Consider the following 14,749-nt stretch of genomic DNA (forward strand, 5'->3'; position numbering starts at 1 on the left):
AGGTTCGGGTTTCATGGGCGGCTGGGGGCAGGGTGAAGCCCCGGTGAGGACCCAGCCTCCCCCACCCCACTCCATCCTGTGCTCCTTCCCTCCTGCACTGTATCCAAGGTACTGGAGAGCAAAAGAGCAAGTGACTTACAGGTGAAATCTGGGGTGGCTGCATGAAGGAGGTGTCCCTTGCAGTGGCCCTTGGAGGATGGGAAAGACTGTGGTGGGAAAAATGGAGAGGAGAGAGTGTCCTGGGTAGGAAGCAGGAATAGTTCCTCAGCGGTGCACCCCACTCTCTAGAAATGGGCCCTTGTTTGTGTGGGAGAAAGGGCAGGGGAAACCGGCTCTGGGGCCCTGGGGCCTTGGGCAAGCACCTTCCCCTCTCTGGGACATTGTTTTCCTATCTGTGGGCTGGACTCCGGGTCCCCTAGTTCCACTAACTCTCACCTTCTGGGGTCCTGAAACCTGGCAGGCGGCCAAGCCCCAGCTTGTCCAGTACGACCAATAAAGGCAAGTCCTCCAGGGTGGCCGTTTCTGTCTGGCCCGTCTGAGGCTCTACCCTGGACATCAGAGTTGCCCCTGGCACAGGGAGGGTCCTCAAAAATGTGTGTGGAAGGAAGGAAGCGTCAGTCACCTCCTGAGGTTTGGCAGTTGGTAGCTCTTCTTACTCTCTGCCCTCCCTGGGAAGAGGAGGTGGGCACAGAGGGGCAGCCAGCAGGCAGAAGGAGGTGGGCTGGGGGCGGGGGGCAGGTGTGGAAGAGCGGCCGCCTGTCTGCACTGACCTTACCCATGTGACTCTTTGCAGACCCAGATGTGGTTTCCCTGGAGGCAGCGGACAGACCCAACTTCTTCCTCCACGTCACAGCCAATGGGTCTCTGGAACTGGCCAAGTGGCAGGGCGGCGATGCCTTCCACCACCATGCCTCCTTCTCGCTGCACCAGGGGACGTGGCGGGCAGGCCTGGTGGCCCTGGAGTCCCTGGCAGAGCCCGGGTCCTTTCTCTTTGTGTCGGGCCCCACGCTGGCCCTGCGGCCCTACCAACACACGGAGGCGTTCCGCCAGGGCACACTCTTCCGCCTCCTGGGTAGGGGTCCACCCTGCCCTCACCCTCGTCCCCTTAGCCCCTCGCTCAACTGCCCCTCCTTCCCTCTCCCCGCTCTCCTCCCAGTTGTCCCCAGGGACTGAACCCTCACTCCCCTGGCACAGGGAGGCCCCCTGGGTGCCACCCCCGAGACGGGAGGTGTCCTGGCCTCCATGTTGGTGGCCCGGGCAGCTGTGGACACTGTGGCTCGGGCCCCGCCAGCTTCCTGGGTCTTGCCTACCCCCACAGTCTAAAATTAGAGCGGCCTTTGTGGAAACCAGGGGAGGAGTGACCACGGCCCTGCTTGCGTAGCCCTCTGACTCGGGTTTCTTACTGATGGGGACACGTGCCTTCCCTGTGAGCCAGCAGCCTCTCCCTGTCCCCCTTGGATGCCCGGGACCCTGGGCAGTGCTGGGGCAGCCCCATGCCCTATCCAGCCAAGACTGGAAAGGGTCCCACGGCTTTGCCAGCCCCCTGCCAGGTGTGTCTGCCCCCAAACCAGGCACTCTCTGCCCGAACCCCGGAGGCTGCGATGGCCATTTCTCCACCACTCCAGGCCGGCCTCTCCGCGCCCCACACGTGCACTCATACGTCCAGGCCTGCGAAGGCGCCTCGAGCTGTATGAACAGACCCACACAGGTGTCCTTGTGTCTCCAGCCAGGCTCCTGACTTGTCACCGCCACCCCACCCACCTGCCACATATGCACACCCAGGCCTGGCCGGCGCATCCCTCCATTCCACGGTCATCTACCCAGTCCGCCAGGAACCCCACCTAGGACAGACTCCTCACTGGCTACGATGGCAGCACTGTGTCCCTTTCTGCATGATACCAAGGCAGAATGGAATGAGCCCAGGCTTTGAAGGCAGACAGCCTTGGGTTCGAATCCTGACCTCAGCGCTTGGCACTGGGAAGAGGGCCCTGATCTCCCCGCCTGTTTCTCCCCCCGAGCAGTGGGGTGTTTGCCCCAGACGGCTCGTGTGGGACGATTGATTTTATCTCCTGAGCTTTCCTCTGCTCCTGGCTCATAGTTAAGTTCTCAGCTGTGGTCCAAGGCTCTTGGAAAAGCAGGTTTCTTCACAGTCGGCAAGTCGGGAAGGGGCTGCCCCTCCCACCCACTTTGGAGCTGAGATCCATCAATGGGGCCACGGAGGTCTGGGGTCCTGTCTGCCTTGAAGCCCCCACAGGCTACGTGCTCTTTCCCAGAGGATGCCTCACTGTGAAGGCAATGGCCTTTTACAAGGAACTCCCCTGGGAGAGTTTAATTTTCCCAGCCTCTGCAGTGCCTCAGTTACTCCTCTGCAAAATGGGGATAATAACCACGCTACTTTGTAAGAGTATTGTGAGGATTCACGAGCACACACTAGTGAACTGCTGAGCGTCTCACTCGGCGCTATTCCAGAGTCAGCTGCTGCTGGGAGGAGCGGTAGCCCACATTCCCAGGGGCAGCAAAGACCGTGCTCAGGCCAACTCCACCCTCCAGGTCCTGAATCTGGCTACTTCCGGGAGGCCCCGGGGTGAGGTGGGGGGAACAGTGGGGGTGGACCTTGTAGAGAACAGCTCACTCCCCTGACCACTGGGGTTGGGGGGGCAAATGCCCCACAGGGCCTTGGGCTGAGGGGGGGGGATTCCCACAGCACCTCCCCCATCCTTCAAAGGAACTGCTTCTTGCCTCCATGGAGGTCGGCAGTGGCCTGGCCAGAGGCAGAGCAAGGAGGACAGGATTGTGTCCTCGGAGGTGTGGCAAGCCTGACCACCAAAGTCTCAGAGGGATAGGGTGACAAATAACCTTGTGGAGAAATCAGGGGTCGCGGCCTCCTCCTGGGCCACCCCTCAAAGCCCAGCTCCAGTGCCGGCTCCCGAGCACCCCCATCCACAGCCCCTACACTAAGGTCCCTGAGGCCCATCCCAAGGATCACCCAGGCACCGACCCTGACTCTCAGGGGTACACTGTCCCCTGAGGTTGGCTTTTATTGTATTTGTCTCCACTTTCCCTTCATGAGTCTGTTTGTCTCTTCCACTGGACAGGGTGGGCGTGGGCTGAGCTGAATCACCTCCGATGCTCTCAGACCTGGTGCTCAGTCTTGGGACTCTGGGGCGGTTGCTTTTCCAGATGCCAAGCGGTCAGGGGCTGCCTACCCCCTCTGTGAATGGCGCTATGAGGCCTGTGCCAGCCCCTGCTTCCAAACCTGCCGGGACCCCCAGGCAGCCAGCTGCCAGGATGTGCCCAGGTGAGACGACATGGCATCCAGGTGTGTGTATCAGTGTGTTTGAGCATACACGTGTGGGAGTGGGCTTGTATGTCATCTGTGGGCAGAGATGAGAGCATACGGTGAGGCGTGTGTGGACTCACATATACATGCATGTTTTGTGTGCTGTTTATATGAGGGTGTGTACGAGGGTGAATGTGCCTCAGATGGGCATATGGGAACTTCTGTTTGTGCACAACATGCATATAGCTGAGCCCTGTGTGTGTGTGTGTGTGTGTGTACAGGTGTGCTGGCCTTGCACCACTGTGTGCATGTACATGTACATGAGCTGCATGTGTTTGGACCTTGGTGCGGCTGTGTATGTGAGTGTGTATACATTGATGTTTGTAGTGGTCTGCGTGGTTGTGTACATTTTGTGCGCATGTCTGAGTCCTGCAGACACGGAGGGGGTGTGCCTGAAGAGACACAGATGTGAGCACGTGTGTTTCCACCTCAGTCTGAGGGCAGGAGTGTGCAGCATGCACACTGGGGTGTGTGCTCCTCTGTGATATGTGTGACAGTGTGTGGAGGTTCACGGGAGTGTGCACAGGATAAGAACACACTCACATCATAAGAAAGGATGGGACCAGTGCTCAGTCCAGGTGAAGAGAGCTGACCCTCCCCGAATTCCAGACCCCTGACCTGCCCCCGCTCTGTCCTCAGGGTAGAAGGCTGCGTGCCTGCGTGCCCCAGCCCCAGGGTCCTGGATGAAGTCACGCAGAGATGCGTCTACTTGGAGGACTGTGAGTGGCCTGCATTTCTCTTCCCTCCCTCGGACTTGCTGTGAATCCCTGGGGTCTCATGGCCCGTCACGCCCAGAACTCCCATGTCCCTGGGTCAGCAGGGTCAGCACAGGGCGTCCGGAAGGAGAACACTGTCGAGCAGGCTGAGACCCCATCCAGTCCCTTCCCCCACTTCACAGAGAGAGAAAATGAGGCCCATAATGGGGACGGGACTGGGCTGACTTCTCTGAGTCAGTACATGTGGCACAGCCTGGGGCTTGGTCCGGCAGCCCGCCGGCTGTGGGGAGCCGTCTTTCCCCCTCACCTAGGGCACCCGTCCGGAGCCTCAGATCGCAGCCCTGCACCGTGGTGACCCCTGAGGCGACAGTCACCCCCTCACCTGAGCCTCCTCTCTCATCTGCCCAGGTGTGGAGCCCACGGTTTGGGTTCCCACCGAGGCCCTTGGCAACAAGACCCTGCCTCCCAGTCAAGAACTGCCCACTGCCAGTGACCAGGAGCTGCAGTTTCCACAGGACACCCCCAGGGCCCCCTCCCTCAGTCCAGCAGTCACCCCAGCTGCCCCACTCGCCTCGGCCCTGAACCCGCCTATGACAGCCACTCAGGGGCTGACGCTGCCTGCATCCCTGACCCAGGAGCCGCTGAGGGTCACTGCCTCTAACCTCCCTGCCCACTCCACGGAGGCCCCGGCCAGCACCGGAGAGACCGCCAGCCTCCTGACCACCCCCCACGTCCCAGAGTCCTCGCCCCTCCCCCTGTCACGGCAGATGTCCACCCCTGGTATGGGGTCAGGTGCCATGGAGACGACCAGGGTAACCGTGACCTTTGTGGGGAGCCCCAACATTACAGTCTCCTCCCGGTCACCCCCTGCACCCCACTTCCCACTCATGACCACAGCGGTGACGGCCCCAGGCCCCGGCTCCTTGCCTGCCCAGATGACACCCTCACCGGCCTTGCCGGGCCTGGACCTGCCCGCCGGCACCTCCTCCAGGCCTGCGGCTTCCCCGACAGCAGCCTCCAGACGCCCCGCTTCCTCGGAGTCCCACAAGGCTTTGCCGACACCTGCAATAACAAAGGTCGTGAACAGGACAGGGACCCCCCTGCCTGCACAGGCCCAGGGCGTTTCCAGTCCCAGCAGCCCCCCGGCCGAGGCCAGAACAGCCGTGGAACAGGTTCCGGTCACCCCCGCGGCGACCGAGGGAGTGGAGGTGGGGCCATCCACAGAGAAGGTCCGGCCTGGGCAAGGCCGGCCCCTGGGCCCACCGCCATCCCCACTTCCCAGCCCACTCCCCACGGCCCCGCCTCGCCCCACCAGGCACACACCCACAGCCACCAGGCCTCCGGCTCCACCCCCAGGGACTCCAGCTGCCACCGGCCCGTCCACAGTTGCTCCTGGGCTGGGGGCCACACCCTTTGTGTCTCTGGAGTCGACTCAGCCACCCCAGCTCCTCTCTGGCCTACCCCCCGACACCAGCCTGCCCCTGGCCAAGGTGGGCACATCTGCCCCAGTGGCCACTCCTGGTCCCAAGGGCTCTGTCACCACCCCTCCACTGCAGCAACAGGCCACATCTCTTGCCAAGGCCACCACCCCATCCGCTCGGACGCTCAGCCCCACCCTGCCTCTCACCCCAGCCGTCGTGGCCCAGGTGCGCCCACCCAGTCACTCGGTCCCTCAGACAATGGGCACAGTGCCAGGCCCGCCCCTGGGAGCCATGCTGCCAACCTCGGCAGTTGTGGCTGTGGCCGAGGTGGTGGCCTCCACAGTACCTGTCGCCCCGCGGAAGAGCACCGCAGAGAAGATGGCCGTCCTGTCCAAGCAAGTGTCGCTGCCCCCCTCACCACATGGCTCTGCCCAGGAGGAGCCCACAGAGCTCGCACCAGCTGTGGTCCACACGCTCGCTGCCTTGGTGACTGAGGCCAAGGGCCCCTGGGCCGGCACAGTGCCACTGGGACCCACGGCCCAGCCACTGAGCCCTGTCTCGGCCAGGACCGCCTCCCGAGAGGGCTCACTGGTCTTGCTCCCTCAGCCGGCTGAGGCCCACGGGACCTCAGCAGGACCTCGGCCACCAGCAGAGCCAGTGGGAGAGGCCACCACCCAACTGTCCGGGCGCTCGGCCGCGGTCCAAAGCATCTCAGCAGCCTCGGCCCAGGCCTTGGCAACCACCACTGAGGCCAATGCATCTGCCCTGTGTGTTGTGAGTGGCTTGTCAGGAATCTGGCCGCCTGTGTGTGGACTCTCCACACCTTCCCTCCCTCCACGCCCCTGGGCTTGGGCACCACCATGCTCTCCCGGTCCCGGGCTAGGGGCAAGTCCTGTCTCGGCTTCTCAACCAGCTGCCAGGCCTCGAGATGGGGTCCAGTCATGGTCTTCACTCCTGCCTCAAGCCCCTGGAGCCCAAAAAGCTGTAGGGCTCCTCTGGGCCCCTGATACTATAATAAGGTCACACTGTGTCCCACTGGGAGGCCAGGGGCGAATTGAGTGGCTTGGCAGGATGCCCAGAGTATGACAACATGGGTGTGTCAGTGTCATGTTTGTGGCTGGGCACCTGCATGGGACTGGGTGCACACATCTGTGTTCCTGTGTGTGAGACTGTGAGTGCTCAGCTAGGTGTGTGTGTGTGTGTGTGTGTGTGTGTGTGTGTGTGTGTGTGTGTGTGTGTGTGTGAGATGCACGACCCACAGGTTCCATGGGTGGAGAACGAGGTGTCATTCCCTGGGGCTTTTACCTCACGCTCTCCTCCTGCGGGAACCTGCACCTGGAAGGGTTCCGAGCCCTCAGGCTTTGGGGTTGGGGTGAGTGGCTCTGGCTTCTCGGATGGGCACTCACACTGTCCCTCTACCCTGGGCCCCAGCCAATCGTGGAGGAGGAGGACTGCGTCCGTCACATCTGCCTGGAGGGCCAGCTGATCCGTGTGAACCAGTCCCAACACTGTCCCCAGGATGTCGCACCCCTTCGCTGTGGGGTCCTGGGTCTCGCCGTGAGAGTGGGCGGGGACCGCTGCTGCCCCTTCTGGGAATGTGCCTGTGAGTCCTGGGGTCCACTGGAGTCTCCCATGTCCTCCTCATGCTGTGTCCTCTTGTACCCCTGCTGCAGGGTGACCTCTGCCTCTGATCTGGGTGCACCCTGGCCTCAGGGTGATCCTGGCCTGAATGTGACTTCCCGTGGGACCGCTTATCTCAGCGTGACCCTTGGCCTGGCAGATTTCCTACCCTTACAACCTCTGATCTCTGTGTGATGCCTGCTCCGTGTGACCCCCCAGCCCCAGGGCCTCTGGATCCCTCAGGAGAGGGCTCAGGCACCTGCTCCGTGTTCCTCAGCAGCCTTGACCATGAAGGCATCTGTTTCTTCTTCTTGTCCCTGCCCTCCTCCAGGCCGATGCTCAATCTTCCCTGATCTGAGCTTCGTAACCTTTGATGGGAGCCACGCAGCCCTGTTCAAGGAGGCCATCTACATCCTCAGTCAGAGCCCAGATGAAATGGTCACCGTCCACGTCCTCGACTGCAAAAGCGCCAACCTGGTGACTGTCCCCTGCTTGACTGTCTGCCAGCACTTGGGGATTTGACTAGGCCTGGAGGGGAGATGGAGCAGTGAGTTGGGTTTTGAGTGATGTCGGAGGTGAGGACAGACTTGGAAGCTCCTTCTGTCTCCCAGGGGTCTCCCTCAATGGGCTCGTGGGGAAAGAGTCCGTGGAGTCCACCACCTCCTGGCCTCTCCTGGGGCCTGTGCCATCCCCAGCTGGTCCTAGCTTCCCAGGCACGCATGGGTTGGCACTGTGGTGCAGAAGAGCTGGGATGCCATTCTGAACGTCTGGCCTGGTCGAGGGTGACCATTACAGGAATCGCCTACCAGGATGCCCACATGAGCCCATTGGATGAGGCAGGGTTTTTTGTTTGTGGCTGAGCCTGCAGGAGGTCAGGGAGAGCCAAAAATGTCCCGTGGGATTCTGCACACTTGCACAGCCCCCATGGGTGCCCCTGGTATGTTGTTGGGAAGGGGTGTCAGGGACGGGGGCAGGAAAACTGTGATCGTACTCACTCACCACCGTGCGGAGGCGGGACTGGGCTCTGGGTTGCTGAGGGCTGGGCTCTCTCTGCAGGGGCACCTGAACTGGCCCCCGTTTTGTCTGGTGATGCTGAATGTGACACACCTGACCCACCAGGTCATCATTGATCGCTTCAGCCGGAAGGTGAGTGTATCCAGGAGCCGGTGGGGCAGTGGTCAGTGGGGGGCTGTGCGACCAGCGGGGAGGGGCCTACAGGCTTATTTGTGATCAGGGACAGGGGTGGAGAAGGACCCTCTTAGAGAAACAATGCAAAATTAGATGCATTCGAAGTGATTTTAATGAGAGCAGACTTGTGTCCACCCTGCTGCCAAGCCAGGAAGTGTACCAGGAGGAATACTGTGACGGAGAGGAGGAAAGAATGCCGAGAGACAGTGCCCTCAAACAATTAGGGTTAAAATACCTGACTTCCTCACTTTGTTCTGAGGGACTCTGCCTTAGTGGTCAGTCCAGAGAAGGGGAGACCCCCGAGAAGGCGAGCCCAACCCAGAGGCTGGGGGTTCAGGCAAGAAACGCCCGGAAGCAATGGTCCGAGCAGAGTGAGGAAAGGGTAGGATGATCGGAAGGGCCCGGCCTCCGCGTCAGTTTGGGCAGGGAGACGCAGCCCGCCTCTCGGTGCCGCATTTCCTGTTTCATTGCTCTCTGCTCATCGAAAGGCGTCCAGGGCCTTCCATGCTGCCTTGGACTGGCTGCCCGAGCCCAAGATAGAGCCTGGCACACGGCAGGTGCTTAAGAACCGTTTGTGGAGTGAACGGATGGATGACTGAACAGACAGACAAGTTGTGCTCACTTTGCATGCCACCCACCCTCCAAGGTGACTGTGGACTCGCAGCTCGTGTGGCCCCCCGTGAGCAGGTACGGGTTTAGAATTGAGGACACAGGCCACATGTATGTGATCCGGACACCGTCACGCATCCTGATCCAGTGGCTCCACAGCTCGGGACTCATGATCCTGGAGGCCAGCAAAGCCAGCGAGGCCCAGGGCCGTGGCCTATGCGGTGAGTTGGGACCCAGCCAAGGGGAGGGGCACACAGGTTCCCCTGTACCAGGGAAAGCTGGGACAGAGTGCCAGGCCACAGCGGGGGACCAGCGGGGCTGTCAGGGCCGGGAGACCGCATGTCTTGAGTTCTGGGGCTGACGCTGCCAGTGGGGAGATGGTGCGGGGCCCTGGCTTCGGCCAGTTGTCACTTCAGCCGGGATTGTCTGTCAGCTTCCTAATGCCAGATAATCCTTCTCGTCTGCATAGGCCTGAGCACTTCACAAAGCACTTCCACACTCTGACCTCACTTATTCCAGGTCATCCACATAATAACTCTGAGAGGTGGTCGTTGAACTAAAAAAGAAAGGGGCTCAGAGAGGTTAAGTGGCGTGCTAAAGGTCACTCAGCAGAGCTGCCTCAACGCATTAGGACTAGTACTCTTCAGCAACAGCAGGACTGCCCTAAGAGGCTGGATGTACTCTGATAAGTGAACAGGCTACAGGAGGAATCCAAGTGTGGACTGCCGCTCCCCGTAGGGCAGAAGGGCGTGGGCCCCACGGGGTACCCTGTGACAGGCTGCCATGATTGTGATGGTGGGCGACACAGGCATACTTACACACACGTACCCACATACTTGCACCTATTTTGTTCATTCACACGCACGCCTCTGTATTCAAAATGCCCTCTGCCCTTCAACTAACACACATAAGTCTGCTTCATGCTTATTCTTTCATTTGCACGACATGTAGTTACCAGGTATCCGTCACTGGGGTCAGACCAGAAGGCAAAGAGAGAAAATCCCTGCTTGACGAAGCTTCTGTTTCTGTGACCACAAGCATCTGTCCGTGCATGCGCACCACCGCCAGCAGCACCACCATCCTTTTCTCACCACTTTCTCCTTCTACTCTCTGCACCTGGCAGAGAGAGCTGTGTTCAGCCCTATCCTGGCGGGCCAACGCCTCCCCGGGGTCCCTTTGTGACACCCTGTGGTGACTCAATGCCAAGACTAAAAATGGGACCCCTGAGACCATTGATAAAATTGTATTAAATCATGCTTTATATTCACAACACTGGTGGCTGGAGGGGTCAGAGCAGAAGTCAGCTAGTTTTCCAAACTAATGCTTGGTATCCTGGGCCCTCTGCTGGGCAGTGTGGGGGATACCGAGAGAGCGGGAATCTAAAGGAAAATGAGTCTTTGTACTCAGAGAACAAGACCAAAGCCTGCCACGCAGAATTGGGAAAGTCATGGACAGTGCTTCCAAGGGTGCCTTGAGCGCAGGACTTCTGAGAAAGTGTTTCAGGAAGAGGGAGCAACCTAAGCAAAGTCAAGGGCAGGGAAGTGCGTGTCTGGCACCTAGCGTGTGAGAGGTGAAGTCGGAAGTTCGGGTCATGCCAGACAAACTTCAGCCTGCCCCCAGCTCAGTGCCTTAACACCACAGAGTTTATTTCTTGCACAGATAAATTCCCAAGTGGAGATTCCTTCTATCTTGTGGCTTTGCATTTTCACACAAGCGTTCAACTCCACAGAAGGGAAAAGACTTGGGAAATGCTATGGACCAGGTCTGGACATGGTGCCCGTCCCCTTTACTCATGTTCCATTGGCTGGGACTCAGTCACATGGTCTCAACCAACTGCAAGGAAGCCTGGGAAAAATAGGCTAGTGGATTGCCCAGGAAGAACAGGAGACGGGTGTGATACTTAGCTAGCAATCTCTGTTAAAGCAGATTTTTTGGAGAAAATTTTAATTTCCACATAATGTCCAACTTCAAAGTTACCAAATAGCATAAGGAACTCTCATGTACTATTTACCCAGGTTTACCAAGTGTCCAAATTTTGCCTCATTTGTTTCTCTCTATATATATACAAAGGTAAAGATATACACTATATATGTATCTATACATGCATATCTATGCACTTTTCTATGCATGTACAATTTATGTATATGAAATGTTTTCCCAAACCATTTGAAAGTGTTTTTGTATCCCTAAATACTTAGGTATGTATTTAGAACAAAAACATTCTCTTACACAGCAGGTTTCTTAGCTTCTCTGTGCTTCCTTTTCCTCATCTATGAAATGGGATAATACTAACACCAGCCTCAAAGAATTCTTTTGAGGAATATGCAGAGTGACAGCCGGGGGCCTGGGGGGTTGATTATAATGGCCACTGGATAATTCTGCCCCCTTCAGGTATCTGTGATGGGGACCCAGACAATGACCTCACCCTGGAGGACGGCTCCGTGGTGGGTGAGGACGAAGACCCCATTCCCTTCCTGGACAGCTGGCAGGTGCCCAGTTCCCTGACCTCCGTGGGCCAGACCCGCTTCCGGCCGGATAGCTGCGCCACGGCTGACTGCTCCCCCTGCATTCGCATGGTGTCCAACCGCACCTTCAGCGCCTGCCACAACTTTGTATGTGCCGACTGGGTTCAGCACAGGGGGGCCCCCTTGTCTGGGATGGCAGGGTCTCCCTGCAGAGGGCCCAATGCCAGGGCAGGGAGGCACAGATTTGGGTGACTTCCCCAGAGGCACTGAGTTTGGGGACAGGCTGGGAGCCTGCAGAGGCCCATTGTCACCCCTGGGCAGGGCTGGGGAGAGCGGGGCCTGGGATTCGGGGAGTCAGTGGAGGCAGCACTGCCTGATGCGCATGCCCAGGTCTCCCCGGAGTCATTCTGCGAGCTGTGGATCCGGGACACCAAATATGTGCAGCAGCCCTGCGTGGCCCTGACAGTGTACGTGGCCATGTGCCACAAGTTCCACGTGTGCATCGAGTGGCGGCGCTCTGACTACTGCCGTGAGTTGGTCCCCACGGTCCCCTCCATTGCCTCTTGTTGCCATCGTCAGGGTGGGAAAGGGCCTACAGTCCCGAGTCTGAGTCCAGGCTTTCCAGGTTGAACTACTCACTCATTCAAGTACATTCACTAACAGATGTATATATACTTGAAAAGTAAATTAATAAATATTTTAATAAACTAACAACTTTATTTGTATTATAATTTATATTCACAGGTCAGGTAACTCTAAGGTATTCGTTTATTACTTAATGTCTCTGAGTCCCGGCCGGTGCCCCGAGGCCCTCCTCTCACCCTGCCCTCGGCCCCCTGTTTCCCTGCAGCCTTCCTGTGCGCCAGCGACTCCACCTACCAGGCCTGCGTGTCGGCCTGTGAGCCTCCCGAGTCATGCCAGGACGGGCTGCTGGGCCCACTGGACCCGGAGCAGTGCCAGGTGCTGGGCGAGGGCTGCGTCTGCTCCGAGGGCACCGTCTTGCACCGCCGCCACGCGGCGCTCTGCATCCCTGAGGAGAAGTGCGGTAGGTCCCTCTCCTCCCAGGTGGGACCCTCCAAAGACGGCTTCACCCTGGGGCCTCCTTCACCCTCCAGCTGCCCATGGCTGAGGCCCATCTATATCCCTCCAGGTCTGCTTTGGAGTGGTCATTGTCCCAGGAAGGGTCAGACCGGGGACAGTTTGGGTATCCCCACTCTCCTGAGCCCTCTGTACCCCCACATCCCCCACTGCAGCCTGCACAGACAGCACAGGGGTGCCGCGGGCCCTGGGGGAGACCTGGAACAGCTCCCTCAGCGGATGCTGCCAGCACCATTGCCAAGCTCAGGACACCATCGTCCCCGTGGACCTGGACTGCCCAGGCCCCCCCCGCCCTGAGACCTGTCCCCGCTTTGGGGAGGTGGTCCTGCTCATACCCACTGAGGATCCCTGCTGCCTGGGGGCTGTTTGTGGTGAGTCCCACCACTCCCTGCCCTTGGCCTTAACTGTAAGACCGTTAAAAGGCTCTGCTCTGACCTTGATGGATAGGACAAGGCCTGGGAACATGAAAGTATCTTGTGGGGGGTGTGTTGAGGGGTGTGGAGAACCCCGTGTGGGGGACAAGGGCCATTTCTTAGGGTGGGCAGGGCTTAAAGGCCTGGGCTCCCTAGGCCTTCAGGGAGCCTGGTGGGCTGTCCTGCACCACCTTGCAGCCTCGTGACGCTGGCAGGCCATTTAACATCCTCTGAGCTTTCGTGGATTCTTCTCTAACACGGGGCCGACCGCACTACCCACCTTCTGGGTTGCTGTGCGAAGCTGATACTGATCCAGAGCAGCAGCTGGCACGTGGTCCGTTGCATTGAGCGTTAACTCTGACTGTTCTTGTGCCCAAGTCATGGACCCTCTGGGTGACCCTCAGAGGCTCCTTCTAGAAACATGGCTCCTGGGGGCTTGGAGGTGCAATGGGGACCAGGTGTCTAGGGGCTGGGTAGAGCTGAAGGTTGGGGGAAGCCTGGCCTCCGCCTCCGGGTGACAGGCCCCGTGTTCCCTGGCCAGTGTGTAACCAGACTCTGTGTGAGGGCCTCGCCCCCACCTGCCGCCCAGGCCATGGACTCATCACCCACTTCCAGGAGGACTCCTGCTGCCCCAGCTACAGCTGTGGTGAGAGGCCTCGGGGCAGGGAGCATGGGATTCCGACCCCCGGGGGGCAGCGGGGGCCCCGCAGCTGGGGCAGGGGAGCAAGGACAGTTTAGGGGACTGGGTTCTCGCTGGAGACTAGGGCGGAGCCAGGGCAGGAGTCCCGGCGCCAGGGGGCAGGGTCTGCTCCCGGCACCTCAATTCTGTCTTTCCCCCAGAGTGTGACCCAGCCCAGTGTGAGCCACAGGTGATCCCCAGCTGCCGCCAAGACCAGATCCTGATCGCAGGCCGCCTGGGGGACACGTGCTGCACCTCCTACTTCTGCGGTGCGTGGATGGGCGTCACATGGCAGCCTGCACGCCTGCCGCAGCCACTCCTTCCTCACCCGGCTTCCCACCCGGCGGCTGGGAGGAAAGGGTGGGGGTCATCGGTGGGGTGGGCACAGGGCGGTGGCTGAGATCGCTGTCCAGAGAGAAGCGTGGGGGGGAGAGGAAACCGACCCCCGCTTCACCCCATAGGTGACCGAGCGCGAGGAAGTCGGTGCTCCTTCAGAGTAGGGCTAGGGTGAACACAAGGGAGAACTTCCAAATTCTGACTCCAGGACAGCTCACACGGCGCCACGTCCCTGTCACACCCAGCAACCCGTTCCCCCCCCCCCCCGGCCAGGGGGACTGCCTGTGACAGCAGAGGCCCCTCTGCCCCTCAGCCTGCGGCGACTGTCCAGACCCGATCCCCGAGTGTCAGCAGGGGGAGGCGCTCACCGTGGACAGGAACACCACGGAGCTCTGCTGCCCTCTGTACCAGTGCGGTGAGTCCCGGCGGGACAGGGGCCGTGGCGGGAGGGGCTCCTGGACCTTCGAGTGCCACCAGCTCCTTCACCAAGCCCTCACCCCGAGACCGCTGGTGTCATCACCTTGTCCCTGTCTTCACTAGACTTTCATTACGACAGTACCATCTATGCCTTGTAGAAAGTATGAAGTCCAAGTAAATACGAGAAAGTATTCCTACCTCCGACCTCCTAGGTACCCTCTCTGTGTGTGTGGCTCTTACCGAAACGAGCTCCCCTGTACATATTCTTTTAAACCAGCTGTGAAAATGTGTCCTTTACCTCTTCACGTTAATAGATTTTTTTAAGTTATATCATACCCAGTCCACAAGTCTCCTGGCTTGTCCGACCCAAGATCCAGTCCAGGACCACACATTGATATTGTGTCTCTCCCACGTCTTTTAATGGAGCACAGGTCCCTTTTTCTGCGA

At 59.4% G+C, this 14,749-nt stretch overlaps 1 protein-coding gene across 1 annotated transcript in view; it reads left to right on the top strand.

Moving 5' to 3' along the window:
- OTOG (otogelin) overlaps window positions 1-14,749 on the top strand; it is a 69,140-nt gene that overhangs the window by 45,792 nt on the left and 8,599 nt on the right. Inside the window, exons 33-47 of the mRNA XM_053673149.1 lie at window positions 794-1,072; window positions 3,181-3,298; window positions 3,980-4,059; window positions 4,465-6,251; window positions 6,909-7,080; window positions 7,429-7,574; window positions 8,154-8,243; window positions 8,932-9,115; window positions 11,286-11,506; window positions 11,750-11,888; window positions 12,210-12,404; window positions 12,613-12,828; window positions 13,412-13,516; window positions 13,711-13,818; window positions 14,199-14,300. Coding sequence (XP_053529124.1) covers window positions 794-1,072; window positions 3,181-3,298; window positions 3,980-4,059; window positions 4,465-6,251; window positions 6,909-7,080; window positions 7,429-7,574; window positions 8,154-8,243; window positions 8,932-9,115; window positions 11,286-11,506; window positions 11,750-11,888; window positions 12,210-12,404; window positions 12,613-12,828; window positions 13,412-13,516; window positions 13,711-13,818; window positions 14,199-14,300 — 3,942 coding nt within the window. The remainder of the gene's footprint in view (window positions 1-793; window positions 1,073-3,180; window positions 3,299-3,979; window positions 4,060-4,464; window positions 6,252-6,908; window positions 7,081-7,428; window positions 7,575-8,153; window positions 8,244-8,931; window positions 9,116-11,285; window positions 11,507-11,749; window positions 11,889-12,209; window positions 12,405-12,612; window positions 12,829-13,411; window positions 13,517-13,710; window positions 13,819-14,198; window positions 14,301-14,749) is intronic.

The sequence above is a fragment of the Artibeus jamaicensis genome, unplaced genomic scaffold (assembly GCF_021234435.1).
Source record: "Artibeus jamaicensis isolate MK-2021 breed Jamaican fruit bat unplaced genomic scaffold, CSHL_Jam_final contig_797, whole genome shotgun sequence".
Taxonomy (NCBI): Eukaryota; Metazoa; Chordata; class Mammalia; order Chiroptera; family Phyllostomidae; genus Artibeus; species Artibeus jamaicensis.